Consider the following 15,791-nt stretch of genomic DNA (forward strand, 5'->3'; position numbering starts at 1 on the left):
CAGGGTTGTCTACCCCTGATGTGGGACCAGGGTTCTCTACCCCTGATGTGGGACCAGGGTTGTCTACCCCTGATGTGGGACCAGGGTTGTCTACTCCTGATATAGGACCAGGGTTGTCTACCCCTGATGTGGGACAAGGGTTGTCTACCCCTGATATAGAACCAGGGTTGTCTACCCCTGATGTGGGACCAGGGTTCTCTACCCCTGATATAGGACCAGGGTTGTCTACCCCTGATATAGGACCAGGGTTGTCTACCCCTGATATAGGACCAGGGTTGTCTACCCCTGATGTGGGACCAGGGTTGTCTACCTCTGATGTGGGACCAGGGTTGTCTACCCCTGTAGTCACTAGTAGAAACTGGGAGCTTCAGCTTTTCACAAGAGATGGATGTTGTTTTCTCCTCTGTTTTTGCTCCAGGTTTCAGAGCAGGAGATGGATGACGTGATCAGTCAGTCCACACACAGAGACAGTCTGAGCAAGGAAGGACACGTCTCTCAAACACTAGGTCTGTTTCTCTCTCTCTCTCTATCTCTGTCTCTCTCTCTCTCTCTGTCTCTTTGTTTTACTCTTTGTCTCTCTATCTCTATCTATCTCTCTCTCTCTCGCTCTCTCTCTCACCTGTAATCATAGTCAGTTGATTGGAGTGGTTGAGTGAATGTTTCTCTAACCTGTATCGTCTGAACTCTGACCTCTAGGCCTGCCCTCTAAGAGCCCCTCCCCCACAGTGAAGGCCAAACAAGGAGATGGCTCCTCCCTCAGCTGGACCATGAAGAGGTTCCTGGAGCCCGCTAGCAGGGTACACTATGCTACCTGTCAATCAATATATCAAACAATCAAATTCAAATCAAATCTAATTTTATTTATCACATGCGCCGAATACTGGTGTAGACTTGACTGTGAAATGCTTAGAAGCTCTTCCCAACGATGCAGAGTTACACAAATACCTAATAATAATAGTAATAATAGTAACAACAGGAATTAAATCAAATACAATATGGAGCTATATACAGGAAGTACCAGATCAATGTGGAGCTATATACAGGAAGTACCAGATCAATATGGAGCTATATACAGGAAGTACCAGATCAATATGGAGCTATATACAGGAAGTACCAGATCAATGTGGAGCTATATACAGGAAGTACCAGATCAATGTGGAGCTATATACAGGAAGTACCAGATCAATGTGGAGCTATATACAGGAAGTACTAGATCAATATGGAGCTATATACAGGAAGTACCAGATCAATGTGGAGCTATATACAGGGGGTATCAGATCAATGTGGAGCTATATACAGGAAGTACCAGATCAATGTGGAGCTATATACAGGGAGTACCAGATCAATGTGGAGCTATATACAGGAAGTACCAGATCAATGTGGAGCTATATACAGGAAGTACCAGATCAATGTGGAGCTATATACAGGAAGTACCAGATCAATGTGGAGCTATATACAGGAAGTACCAGATCAATGTGGAGCTATATACAGGAAGTACCAGATCAATGTGGAGCTATATACAGGAAGTACTAGATCAATATGGAGCTATATACAGGAAGTACCAGATCAATGTGGAGCTATATACAGGGAGTACCAGATCAATATGGAGATATATACAGGAAGTACCAGTACCAGATCAATGTGGAGCTATATACAGGGAGTACCAGATCAATGTGGAGCTATATACAGGAAGTACTAGATCAATATGGAGCTATATACAGGAAGTACCAGATCAATGTGGAGCTATATACAGGGAGTACCAGATCAATATGGAGATATATACAGGAAGTACCAGTACCAGATCAATGTGGAGATATATACAGGAAGTACCAGATCAATGTGGAGCTATATACAGGAAGTACCAGATCAATGTGGAGCTATATACAGGAAGTACCAGATCAATGTGGAGCTATATACAGGGGGTATCAGATCAATGTGGAGCTATATACAGGGAGTACCAGTACCAGATCAATGTGGAGCTATATACAGGAAGTACCAGATCAATGTGGAGCTATATACAGGGAGTACCAGATCAATGTGGAGCTATATACAGGAAGTACCAGATCAATGTGGAGCTATATACAGGAAGTACTAGATCAATATGGAGCTATATACACGAAGTACCAGATCAATGTGGAGCTATATACAGGAAGTACTAGATCAATATGGAGCTATATACAGGAAGTACCAGATCAATGTGGAGCTATATACAGGGGGTATCAGATCAATGTGGAGCTATATACAGGGAGTACCAGTACCAGATCAATGTGGAGCTATATACAGGAAGTACCAGATCAATGTGGAGCTATATACAGGGAGTACCAGATCTATGTGGAGCTATATACAGGAAGTACCAGATCAATGGGGAGCTATATACAGGAAGTACCAGATCAATGTGGAGCTATAAACAGGAAGTACCAGATCAATGTGGAGCTGTATACAGGAAGTACCAGATCAATGTGGAGCTATATACAGGAAGTACCAGATCAATGTGGAGCTATATACAGGAAGTACTAGATCAATATGGAGCTATATACAGGAAGTACCAGATCAATGTGGAGCTATATACAGGGGGTATCAGATCAATGTGGAGCTATATACAGGGAGTACCAGTACCAGATCAATGTGGAGCTATATACAGGAAGTACCAGATCAATGTAGAGCTATATACAGGGAGTACCAGATCAATGTGGAGCTATATACAGGAAGTACCAGATCAATGTGGAGCTATATACAGGAAGTACTAGATCAATATGGAGCTATATACACAAAGTACCAGATCAATGTGGAGCTATATACAGGAAGTACCAGATCAATGTGGAGCTATATACAGGAAGTACCAGATCAATATGGAGCTATATACAGGAAGTACCAGATCAATGTGGAGCTATATACAGGGAGTACCAGATCAATGTGGAGCTATATACAGGAAGTACCAGATCAATGTGGAGCTATATACAGGAAGTACTAGATCAATATGGAGCTATATACACAAAGTACCAGATCAATGTGGAGCTATATACAGGAAGTACTAGATCAATATGGAGCTATATACAGGAAGTACCAGATCAATGTGGAGCTATATACAGGGGGTATCAGATCAATGTGGAGCTATATACAGGGAGTACCAGTACCAGATCAATGTGAAGCTATATACAGGAAGTACCAGATCAATGTGGAACTATATACAGGGAGTACCAGATCTATGTGGAGCTATATACAGGGATTACCAGATCAATATGGAGATATATACAGGAAGTACCAGATCAATGTGGAGCTATATACAGGAAGTACCAGATCAATGTGGAGCTATATACAGGAAGTACCAGATCAATGTGGAGCTATATACAGGAAGTACTAGATCAATATGGAGCTATATACAGGAAGTACCAGATCAATGTGGAGCTATATACAGGGGGTATCAGATCAATGTGGAGCTATATACAGGAAGTACCAGATCAATGTGGAGCTATATACAGGGAGTACCAGATCAATGTGGAGCTATATACAGGAAGTACCAGATCAATGTGGAGCTATATACAGGAAGTACCAGATCAATGTGGAGCTATATACAGGAAGTACCAGATCAATGTGGAGCTATATACAGGAAGTACCAGATCAATGTGGAGCTATATACAGGAAGTACCAGATCAACGTGGAGCTATATACAGGAAGTACTAGATCAATATGGAGCTATATACAGGAAGTACCAGATCAATGTGGAGCTATATACAGGGGGTATCAGATCAATGTGGAGCTATATACAGGGAGTACCAGTACCAGATCAATGTGGAGCTATATACAGGAAGTACCAGATCAATGTGGAGCTATATACAGGGAGTACCAGATCAATGTGGAGCTATATACAGGAAGTACCAGATCAATTCTGAGCTATATACAGGAAGTACTAGATCAATATGGAGCTATATACAGGAAGTACCAGATCAATGTGGAGCTATATACAGGGGGTATCAGATCAATGTGGAGCTATATACAGGGAGTACCAGTACCAGATCAATGTGGAGCTATATACAGGAAGTACCAGATCAATGTGGAGCTATATACAGGGAGTACCAGATCTATGTGGAGCTATATACAGGAAGTACCAGATCAATGTGGAGCTATATACACAAAGTACCAGATCAATGTGGAGCTATATACAGGAAGTACCAGATCAATGTGGAGCTATATACAGGGAGTACCAGATCAATGTGGAGCTATATACAGGAAGTACCAGATCAATGTGGAGCTATATACAGGAAGTACTAGATCAATATGGAGCTATATACACAAAGTACCAGATCAATGTGGAGCTATATACAGGAAGTACCAGATCAATGTGGAGCTATATACAGGAAGTACCAGATCAATATGGAGCTATATACAGGAAGTACCAGATCAATGTGGAGCTATATACAGGGAGTACCAGATCAATGTGGAGCTATATACAGGAAGTGCCAGATCAATGTGGAGCTATATACAGGAAGTACTAGATCAATATGGAGCTATATACAGGAAGTACCAGATCAATGTGGAGCTATATACAGGAAGTACTAGATCAATATGGAGCTATATACAGGAAGTACCAGATCAATGTGGAGCTATATACAGGGGGTATCAGATCAATGTGGAGCTATATACAGGGAGTACCAGTACCAGATCAATGTGAAGCTATATACAGGAAGTACCAGATCAATGTGGAACTATATACAGGGAGTACCAGATCTATGTGGAGCTATATACAGGAAGTACCAGATCAATGGGGAGCTATATACAGGAAGTACCAGATCAATGTGGAGCTATAAACAGGAAGTACCAGATCAATGTGGAGCTATATAAAGGGATTACCAGATCAATATGGAGATATATACAGGAAGTACCAGATCAATGTGGAGCTATATACAGGAAGTACCAGATCAATGTGGAGCTATATACAGGAAGTACCAGATCAATGTGGAGCTATATACAGGAAGTACTAGATCAATATGGAGCTATATACAGGAAGTACCAGATCAATGTGGAGCTATATACAGGGGGTATCAGATCAATGTGGAGCTATATACAGGAAGTACCAGATCAATGTGGAGCTATATACAGGGAGTACCAGATCAATGTGGAGCTATATACAGGAAGTACCAGATCAATGTGGAGCTATATACAGGAAGTACCAGATCAATGTGGAGCTATATACAGGAAGTACCAGATCAATGTGGAGCTATATACAGGAAGTACCAGATCAATGTGGAGCTATATACAGGAAGTACCAGATCAACGTGGAGCTATATACAGGAAGTACTAGATCAATATGGAGCTATATACAGGAAGTACCAGATCAATGTGGAGCTATATACAGGGGGTATCAGATCAATGTGGAGCTATATACAGGGAGTACCAGTACCAGATCAATGTGGAGCTATATACAGGAAGTACCAGATCAATATGGAGCTATATACACGAAGTACCAGATCAATGTGGAGCTATATACAGGAAGTACTAGATCAATATGGAGCTATATACAGGAAGTACCAGATCAATGTGGAGCTATATACAGGGGGTATCAGATCAATGTGGAGCTATATACAGGGAGTACCAGTACCAGATCAATGTGGAGCTATATACAGGAAGTACCAGATCAATGTGGAGCTATATACAGGGAGTACCAGATCTATGTGGAGCTATATACAGGAAGTACCAGATCAATGGGGAGCTATATACAGGAAGTACCAGATCAATGTGGAGCTATAAACAGGAAGTACCAGATCAATGTGGAGCTGTATACAGGGATTACCAGATCAATATGGAGATATATACAGGAAGTACCAGATCAATGTGGAGCTATATACAGGAAGTACTAGATCAATATGGAGCTATATACAGGAAGTACCAGATCAATGTGGAGCTATATACAGGGGGTATCAGATCAATGTGGAGCTATATACAGGGAGTACCAGTACCAGATCAATGTGGAGCTATATACAGGAAGTACCAGATCAATGTGGAGCTATATACAGGGAGTACCAGATCAATGTGGAGCTATATACAGGAAGTACCAGATCAATGTGGAGCTATATACAGGAAGTACTAGATCAATATGGAGCTATATACACAAAGTACCAGATCAATGTGGAGCTATATACAGGAAGTACCAGATCAATGTGGAGCTATATACAGGAAGTACCAGATCAATATGGAGCTATATACAGGAAGTACCAGATCAATGTGGAGCTATATACAGGGAGTACCAGATCAATGTGGAGCTATATACAGGAAGTGCCAGATCAATGTGGAGCTATATACAGGAAGTACTAGATCAATATGGAGCTATATACACGAAGTACCAGATCAATGTGGAGCTATATACAGGAAGTACTAGATCAATATGGAGCTATATACAGGAAGTACCAGATCAATGTGGAGCTATATACAGGGGGTATCAGATCAATGTGGAGCTATATACAGGGAGTACCAGTACCAGATCAATGTGGAGCTATATACAGGAAGTACCAGATCAATGTGGAGCTATATACAGGGAGTACCAGATCTATGTGGAGCTATATACAGGAAGTACCAGATCAATGGGGAGCTATATACAGGAAGTACCAGATCAATGTGGAGCTATAAACAGGAAGTACCAGATCAATGTGGAGCTATATACAGGGATTACCAGATCAATATGGAGATGTATACAGGAAGTACCAGATCAATGTGGAGCTATATACAGGAAGTACCAGATCAATGTGGAGCTATATACAGGAAGTACCAGATCAATGTGGAGCTATATACAGGAAGTACCAGATCAATGTGGAGCTATATACAGGGGGTATCAGATCAATGTGGAGCTATATACAGGAAGTACCAGATCAATGTGGAGCTATATATATATATTTATATATCAGTCATTCAATCAACCCATCAATCCATCAATCAATCAATCCATCAAGCCATCCATCCATCAATCAACCCATCAATCCATCCAGTTTTACTTGGTAATTGTAATTACTACATTCTCAAGGTTCCCCAACAGGCTAGCATCACTAGTCATAGTCCACACGTCAGCAGTCTACACATCAATCAATCATCTCTCTCCCTCCCTGCAGCAAGGGTCACTGAGTTCGGAGGCGGAGCTATCTCAGTACTTCTCCCAGGAAGTGACCAGTCATTCGTCGCTGTCAGAAACCATGGCGATGTGCTCCAGTGATGACGACATGCTCAACCACAGGAGCTGCAACACCACCCCCCCTACACAGCCACATGGTACAGTCTACTACCCCCCTACACAGCCACATGGTACAGTCTACTACCCCACTACACAGCCACATGGTACAGTCTACTACCCCCCTACACAGACACATGGTACAGTCTACTACCCCCCCCCCCCCCCCACACAGCCACATGGTACAGTCTACTACCCCCCCCACACACAGCCACATGGTACAGTCTACTACCCCCCTACACAGACACATGGTACAGTCTACTACCCCCCTACACAGACACATGGTACAGTCTACTACCCCCCTACACAGACACATGGTACAGTCTACTACCCCCCCACACAGCCACATGGTACAGTCCAGGGTTACTAGGGATTTTCCAGTGTCATGGCTAGAATGAGCATTCAGTTGAACGGCGTTCTGACTTGTCCCTCTCCGTGTATCTCCTCTGGTGACCCTGTGTGGTAGTGGAGGTTGGGGCCCGCGGAGACCCTGTGGTTAACCGGCCGGCGGAGGCCAACCAGCCCAGTGTGGGTAGTCCCGGTAGCGGCGCAGTCCGCAGCCCGCTGCTCCGACAGAGACGGGTCGTCTGCTATGAGGAGGAGATCAGCGATGATGATGATGATGAAGACGATGCAGGTGAGGTTCGTGTTGGTCGAAACGTGTTGGTATGGTTGACTCGAAATGTTGTATTTGTCTCGCAAATTTTATGAAGAGATCCCTTTTTGGGTATTTTTTATTTATTTCAGTTGGATGTGCATTAAACCCTCTCCTTTATTTATTTTTTATTTCTCTCTCTTTCTCTCTCTCCCTCGTTCTCTGTCTTTCTCCCTCTCTCTCTCTCTCTCTCTCTCTCTCTTTGTCTCTCTCACTCTCTCTCTGTCTCTGTCTCTCTCTCTCCCTCTCTCTCTCTCTCTCTATCTCTCGCTCTCTCTGTCTCTCTCACTCTCTCTGTCTCTCTCTCTATCTCTAGTGACCCCGCCGGTCCACCGGGTGGCTGGTCGTGGCACTACCCCCGTGGTGCTTGCTGACTCTGGTACTGTGATCGCTACATCATCAGTTGAGGTGGACGAGGGACCGCTCTCCCCGCTCTACGGAATCTCTCTGGGGTCAGAGGAAGGGGTCGGGGAAGGAGGGTCTAGCCCCACGACAGGCCCTAGTAACCTGGGTGTGAGGAAGGACCTTCAGGGTCCCCTGGAGCCCAAGCGCTCCCCCAAGCTGGAACACAAGGCTGTGACCCGCGTCAAGAGCATGATGAGCATCGAGGCCCCGCAAATCCAGCCAACTAACCAGCAGAACCAGAGAACCAAAGGAGAGGAGTCTCCGACCTCCCCATCCTCCCAGTTTCTGGCCCCTCAGTTTGGGGTAGGTTCCAGCTGCTCCTTAGGACGGCCTGGTTCTAACCCCAACCCCCTCTGTAAGAAGGGCGAGGCCTGCAGCGAGCTGGCGGGGGTCTGCACCATCGACAAGGTGGTCCTGAGGAGGAGTGAGGAGGAGTCCTTCGGTCTGGACCTGGAGATCAAGTCTTCTCCTCTGAAGGTGGTGATCACCGGACTGAGGCCTGGAGGAGCGGCCGAGAGGGTACGTCTAACGTCTTCCCAGCCTGGAATCCAAACGGATATCTCACCGTATCAGTTTGGATTCCAGGCTAATGTCAACACAGACGTCAAAAATCCACCAGGTTAATCACCACTGGTATAATGAGTCAATCAGAAGTCAATACAGACTATATGTATTTAACTGCAGTACACTGCAATATAAAACTATTACTCTGGCTGTCTGTTCCTTGTCCTAATGTCTTCACCTACCATTACATAACATCATGATTTATCTGATCTGTACACTGTCCCCTTTTTATGACCTCATACACGGTCCCCTTTTTATGACCTCATACACTGTCCCCTTTTTATGACCTCATACACTGTCCCCTTTTTATGACCTCATACATTGTCCCCTTTTTATGACCTCATACACTGTCCCCTTTTTATGACCTCATACACTGTCCCCTTTTTATGACCTCATACACTGTCCCCTTTTTATGACATCATACACTGTCCCCTTTTTATGACCTCATACACTGTCCCCTTTTTATGACCTCATACACGGTTCCCTTCTTTGGGACCTGTGAACCTTATGACACGTGACCCTGGTTGCAGGAATCCCAGGGCAGGATGTGTGTGGGAGACGAGATCATATCGATCGGGGAAACTCCCGTCGGCTCCTCTTCCTACCACGACGTCTGTGAGCTCATGCACAACCTTCCTGTGACGCTCAGGCTAGAGGTCAAGAGGCCTGTGTCAGGTGAGATCCATGTCAACCCTAACCCTAAGCACCCTGGGGAATCAAACAACCCGTCATTTGACTTCATGCCTGTTATAAAACGCTGCCGTGCAGTGACATCACATCTGCCCTGTGACAACCACCTATTCAGATTTGTATAAGTGACATTACGTCGTGAAGCATAACAGATGTGGAGTTTACCCGTCGGGAGCATGGAGGGTACAGGAAGTACGTTGGCGGTTGTTATAATCTGTCGTATCATCCCTATGACAGCGTTAGAACAGCTGAACCTGGCATGTTGAACTATTTCCTCCTCAATACTAACTGAATAACAGAATCAACTGTCCAGCATCTGGAACGAGAGACTCGCCCTAACCTGGGTGGTGTCCCTAACCTGGGTAGTGTCCCTAACCTGGGTAGTGTCCTTAACCTGGGTGGTGTTCCTAACCTGGGTGGTGTTCCTAACCTGGGTGGTGTCCCTAACCTGGGTGGTGTTCCTAACATGGGTGGTGTCCCTAACCTGGGTGGTGTGCCTAACCTGGGTGGTGTTCCTAACCTGGGTGGTGTCCCTAACCTGGGTGGTGTCCCTAACCTGGGTAGTGTCCTTAACCTGGGTGGTGTTCCTAACATGGATGGTGTCCCTAACCTGGGTTGTGTCCTTAACCTGAGTGGTGTTTCTTATCAGGTATCACTGATATTATATCACATATCCAACAAACATCAGATCAACATCAAGATCAGGGATCCCTGAAGGAAGGTAGGAGGCAGGAAGCAGTTTTTAAAGGGATAGTTCACTTGAATGACAACAGCTCACTCCGTCGAAAATTTGCTCAAACTTGACAAAAATGAACTCTGGTTTTAAAGTGTTTGATCAGGACCCCTTGTGAACTACTCCCCTACAGCAGTTATTAAGAGCACGGGTCTGTCTCCTCCCTCCCCCCCCACCTCTCCTCCCTAACGCTACCTTCCCTAAGATGTAGGATCTCAGCTGGCTCAGCAGTCTGCCCCCTGCTGGCAGTACCCTAACCCTGCACCCCAAAGGGAACGTCACGCTGCTGGCTTTGTATCCATGGTGACTATCCGTTGATTTACCTCAGTAGTGACTAGAAGCTGCCCAGTAGTGAAGGTTTGGGGGAGTCCTCCGCCGCTAACCGCTTTGTTAGCTAGCATTAGCTGTTAGGTTTCTTTAGCTAGCCAACGTTTTAGATTTGTGTCGTTTTTGCATGGCTTTTTTTGTTGTTGTTTTGGGACGTGGTGGGATTCCTGTGGGTTGCTTATGTTTGGTCACAAAGCAGAAACAAATAAATATGTATTCCTATGAATCAGGGTTTTCTTAAACTATGGGTCGGGACCCATATTGGTCCCTGGGCATGTGAGAGGTGCGTGGGGAGTTATGATAAGTATACATCTATAATAATCACACATTATTTCCTCTTAATTTGGATCACGGGAAGATGGACCATTTCTAATTTGGGTCTAGAGGCTGAAAAAGTTTAAGATCCGCTGAATTACATTCAGAAATGTGACTTTATGTGACAACATGAGCAGATACAGCAGGAACACCAACCTACGGAACCAATCTGTGTGTCTCTGTCTGTGTGTCTCTGTCTGTGTGTCTCTGTCTGTGTGTCTCTGTCTGTTAGTGTGTCTCTGTCTGTTAGTGTGTCTCTGTCTGTGTGTCTCTGTCTGTTAGTGTGTCTCTGTCTGTTAGTGTGTCTCTGTCTGTCTGTGTGTCTCTGTCTGTATGTCTCTGTCTGTGTGTCTCTGTCTGTGTGTCTCTGTCTGTTTGTCTCTGTCTGTATGCCTCTGTCTGTGTGTCTCTGTCTGTATGTCTCTGTCTGTATGCCTCTGTTGGGACATACATCTACATTGGGATCTACATCGACATGACCATAACTTTTTCTTGGGATCAGCTTAGCCTTCTAGATCATAATGAATAAGATGATATGGACAGGGAGGACCTGATCCTAGATCATAATGAATAAGATGATATGGACAGGGAGGACCTGATCCTAGATCATAATGAATAAGATGATATGGACAGGGAGGACCTGATCCTAGATCATAATGAATAAGATGATATGGACAGGGAGGACCTGATCCTAGATCATAATGAATATGACTATATGGACAGGGAGGACCTGATCCTAGATCATAATGAATATGACTATATGGACAGGGAGGACCTGATCCTAGATCATAATGAATATGACTATATAGACAGGGAGGACCTGATCCTAGATCATAATGAATATGACTATATGGACAGGGAGGACCTGATCATAATGAATATGACTATATGGACAGGGAGGACCTGATCCTAGATCATAATGAATATGACTATATGGTGCTGCTGGGCTGTGGACCAAACAGGGGCTGCTGGTTCTGCTGGGCTGTGGACCAAACAGGGGCTGCTGGTTCTGCCGGGCTGTGGACCAAACAGGGGCTGCTGGTTCTGCTGGGCTGTGGACCAAACAGGGGCTGCTGGTTCTGCTGGGCTGTGGACCAAACAGGCTGCTGGTTCTGCTGGGCTGTGGACCAAACAGGGGCTGCTGGTTCTGCTGGGCTGTGGACCAAACAGGGGCTGCTGGTTCTGCTTAGATTAGAGAGTTTGAAGTTGTTTGTGGAACAGAGGGAGCATATACACTGGCAGAGGATAGCAGGAATGTTGATATCTAAAACAGAACCCATATGTCAGCTCACTTCCTGGTTTTTGTTTGACGTTATTGGTGCTTTTAGGTCACATGATTGGTATTAATGACTATCCCGTTAAACACTGGTGTCCAATCGCTCAGTTTTCCACTCTCTCGTGTATGGCTTGATGACACAAGGTCATTGAGATGAATGATGGTGTCATATTGAGAATGAACATCTGGAGTGAGGATATCTAGTTGTAATGTCAAGAAAATTGTGTTGTCTTTTAACATGTTGCTACACTCCAGTTACTGAAATAATGTAACAGCCATGTTGTTACCGTAGTAATTACAGTGTTACCTTAACGGTATAAGAGCAACTTATAAAGCAAAGTTGTATCGAACAAAAAATGTCTCACTGCCCCTTTAATTCATTAAGTCATATCTTCTTCCCACAGCTGTAGATCGCCTCTCCAGCCTCATGATGTCATCGGGGAGTTGTGATGTCTTCGAACCCTCCGTACTGGATCAGTCCAGAACTTCCCAGGAGGCCAATGGGGGTTATCCAAATACAGGGATTCCCTCCTCCTCCTCCTCCTCCTCAGCAACAAATCACAATTTCAAACCCACAGCCCCAACCAACCACAGCAGTGAAATACCTGTCACCTACATCGATGACGTCATGACCGAACTAAGTTCCTCCGATGTTGAGAGTGCGCTCTCGTCCAAAACCCCCAAAGCCCCTTCAGAAGCACAATGTACTGAGACTACATCCTGCAAATCAGCTCTAGACAGCAAGGCCCTGCCAGAGAAAGACAAAAGTAATGTTCAGACTCCTCCAACACGGCCCAGTCAGTTGGACTTCTCTTTCTTGGACTCTGGAAACAATGGTCGCCTCTTGCCTGTGGGTAAAACATTCTTGAACAATTACTCCAGAAACTTTAGCAGTAATCTCACAGACGAGGGGAAGAATGCTCTTTCAAACGGGGTGGAGAAACCACCTGGTGCCTCTGCCGCCTCAAAGTGCCACATGTACAACCTGGTCGATGACAGCGATTCAGAGAGTGAAGACACAGTCACCGACAACAGCCATGGCGCTGCCGGCGATAACAAACCGGGGAGCCGCGTTGTCGGCGCTGAGCCACAGGACACAGATTCTGATGAGGAGGAAGTGGAGATTTGTTACAGTGAGTCCCAGCGGCCCAGCACTCTGAGCCAGGCAGCGCTGACTCACCCAACAGATGGGCCATTGTCTCCCCAGCTCTCTATCCCTATCTCTGGCTCTGACGGCAGCCACAATACAAAGGAGTCTGGGCCCTTTGATGTAGTAGTAGACTCTACTGCTTCTGCCACTTCTGATGCTGCTATGACGGCAGCTACTCACCCTGCTGCTGCCTCTCAGAAAAACAAAGACTGCTCTGTGGTAACAACAACCCAATCCAACCCTATCACTTCCCCCTCGCTGTCTCAGAGTCTATCTGGCTCGCAGTCCTCAGGTGCCTGTTTGACTGCAGAGTCCAAAGCTAGCCCTTGCCAAATGGTGCACCCCCAGTCTTCCAAGGACACAGATTCTGTACCCACTCCAGGCCCAGCAAGGTCTTCAGAATGCTTTGCCAATGGGGTTAGTGGCAGCAACGTTGCTACACCTGTGATAAAACCCAGCCAGGCAACTTCTGTTGTAGCAGCTACCCAAAGCCTCACCCCACGGAGTCAGGAGAGGACAGCCAGGCCGACATCAGGTAAACTATCTAATTGTACATCATCGTCATCATCATCATCAGCAGCATCCCGTTCAACGGCGGCGAAGGCAATGCCTTCCAACTATAGTAGATCTGGGTCATCGAGACCATCTCTAACAACGACAAGAGACAAGGAGGGAGAGAAAGTTTCCCTGGAACCCAGGTTGGTCCAGAATAACCCTACTAGTCTTCCGATGTCCAAACTGAAGGGGCTCAGCATTAAGAGTAAGAACAAAACCCAGCAGCAGCTTTCCCCGAAACCAGCCAGCGCCGAAAGTCCGGCAGTCCTCAGGAAAGCAAGCAAAACTTCCCCGCTCCAGTCCCCCAAACTGCAAGCTAAGAAGGTAGACTCTCCTCTGCTAACCAGAAAAGCAGCAGCCTCATCTAGCAGCTTAAAGACTGGCAAACAGTTGGATCTGAGCAGAATCAGTAGCAGGAGCCTCACCTCCCTCAAAGCAGGTGACCGAACACAGGACAAGTGCAACCCCAAGTCCAATCCCACAACCACTACCACGTTGGAGGCAGCACATTCAGCTAAGTTGGAGCTTCACACTAACAAAGAGGAGCAAGTGACATCAGCTACTGCTACGTCCAAGGAACAACCGGAATCAGTCCCAACTACCCAGAGGTCTTTCATTGAGGTGCGACTCTCATCTTCCTCTTCTACTCTTCCTTCCTCCTCATCGTCTACACCAGTTCTGATGCAAAAGGAAACTGTGAATTCAAATAATTACTCAATTACTCAAATGACTCATATACCAGATATTACGTCACACGTCAATGGAAGTGCAGAAGAGACCAATCTCAGGCCTGCTGCCCCTGACTCTGTGTGTAATCCAGAAAACGTCACTACAAATGATTCAGCAGTGAACTCAATAGGCCTAGAATCCGTAGATGTGGTTCCTTTGCCTATAAACAATGGTATCATAAACATCTCTCTTAGAAACTCCTGTCTAACAGATATGGTTGTGGAAAACCTGAAAGCCAACAAGTCCAAACTGAAGATGATGGAGCGCCGTAGTTTCTCCACGGACAACAGCACCCCCGGGGATCCCAACCCCTTCTCTGTCCGCCAGAGGATCAAGTCCTTCGAGAACCTGGCCAGCTTCGATAAGCCAGCGCTCAAATGTATCGAGATCCAGTCCTTCGCTCAGTCCTATGCTCTGACGGCAACGTTGAAGCCTCCTCTTAACCGAAGACTGTCTGGCTTCATGTCCGGCTCGGTGAACTCCATAGACTGCCGCTCGCTACGAAGAAGCTTCAGCTCATGCGTCGACAACTTTGTCTCAACCCCCTTGACCCCTTTGTCGCCTCAGCTTCGCAAGTCGCCGTCAAGTCTGACTCTCCCGAACTTTGACATTTTGACACAAAGCTGCAGCACAAACGAAGCTCCACTTGGACAAACACGGGACAAACTCGCGGACGGTGAAATCTCCAAAATGTTGCCCCCGGGGGGTGTGACCCTAACTCCTCAAACGCCCCCGGTGATGCGGCGCCGCCAGGCTCGGGGCCACGCTAACCTGTCCCGATCCAGATTGAGGGAGCTCAGGGCCCTTAGCATGCCCGACCTGGACAAGCTGTACACCGATGACTTCTCCAGCAACCCAGGGACCAACGGCACATTTAAGGCGGAGCTGGAGATCCACCCAGCCAGGTTCACAGAGGCCCTCCAGAACCAGACAGGGTGCTGTCAACTGCCTGCTGAACCCACAGGTGTGCCCCCGACCAGGGCCACTCGGAGCGACGGTGGGGCCAGCCAGGACGCCATTCAGGGGGAAACCAATGGTCAAACAGATCTCAGCAGCTGGTCCATCAGGTGAGTAAAAACACCAACCACCTCTATATTTTTCTATTTCTACAATGTGAATCAAATATCCAATCCTTAACTTTCCCAAGATTTCAGACAGACAGAGACAGACACATACGAG

General features: G+C 46.1%; 1 protein-coding gene across 3 annotated transcripts in view; it reads left to right on the forward strand.

Moving 5' to 3' along the window:
- The window catches only part of pdzd2 (PDZ domain containing 2), a 161,090-nt gene that overhangs the window by 131,651 nt on the left and 13,648 nt on the right, over positions 1 to 15,791 (forward strand). For all 3 annotated transcript variants that reach the window (XM_036979212.1, XM_036979213.1, XM_036979214.1), the window contains 7 exons: positions 419 to 506; positions 697 to 797; positions 7,098 to 7,254; positions 7,680 to 7,850; positions 8,185 to 8,792; positions 9,368 to 9,512; positions 12,583 to 15,679. In XM_036979212.1, the coding sequence (XP_036835107.1) occupies positions 419 to 506; positions 697 to 797; positions 7,098 to 7,254; positions 7,680 to 7,850; positions 8,185 to 8,792; positions 9,368 to 9,512; positions 12,583 to 15,679 (4,367 nt within the window). The remainder of the gene's footprint in view (positions 1 to 418; positions 507 to 696; positions 798 to 7,097; positions 7,255 to 7,679; positions 7,851 to 8,184; positions 8,793 to 9,367; positions 9,513 to 12,582; positions 15,680 to 15,791) is intronic.

The sequence above is a fragment of the Oncorhynchus mykiss genome, chromosome 6, assembly GCF_013265735.2.
Source record: "Oncorhynchus mykiss isolate Arlee chromosome 6, USDA_OmykA_1.1, whole genome shotgun sequence".
In the NCBI taxonomy this organism is placed as follows: Eukaryota; Metazoa; Chordata; class Actinopteri; order Salmoniformes; family Salmonidae; genus Oncorhynchus; species Oncorhynchus mykiss.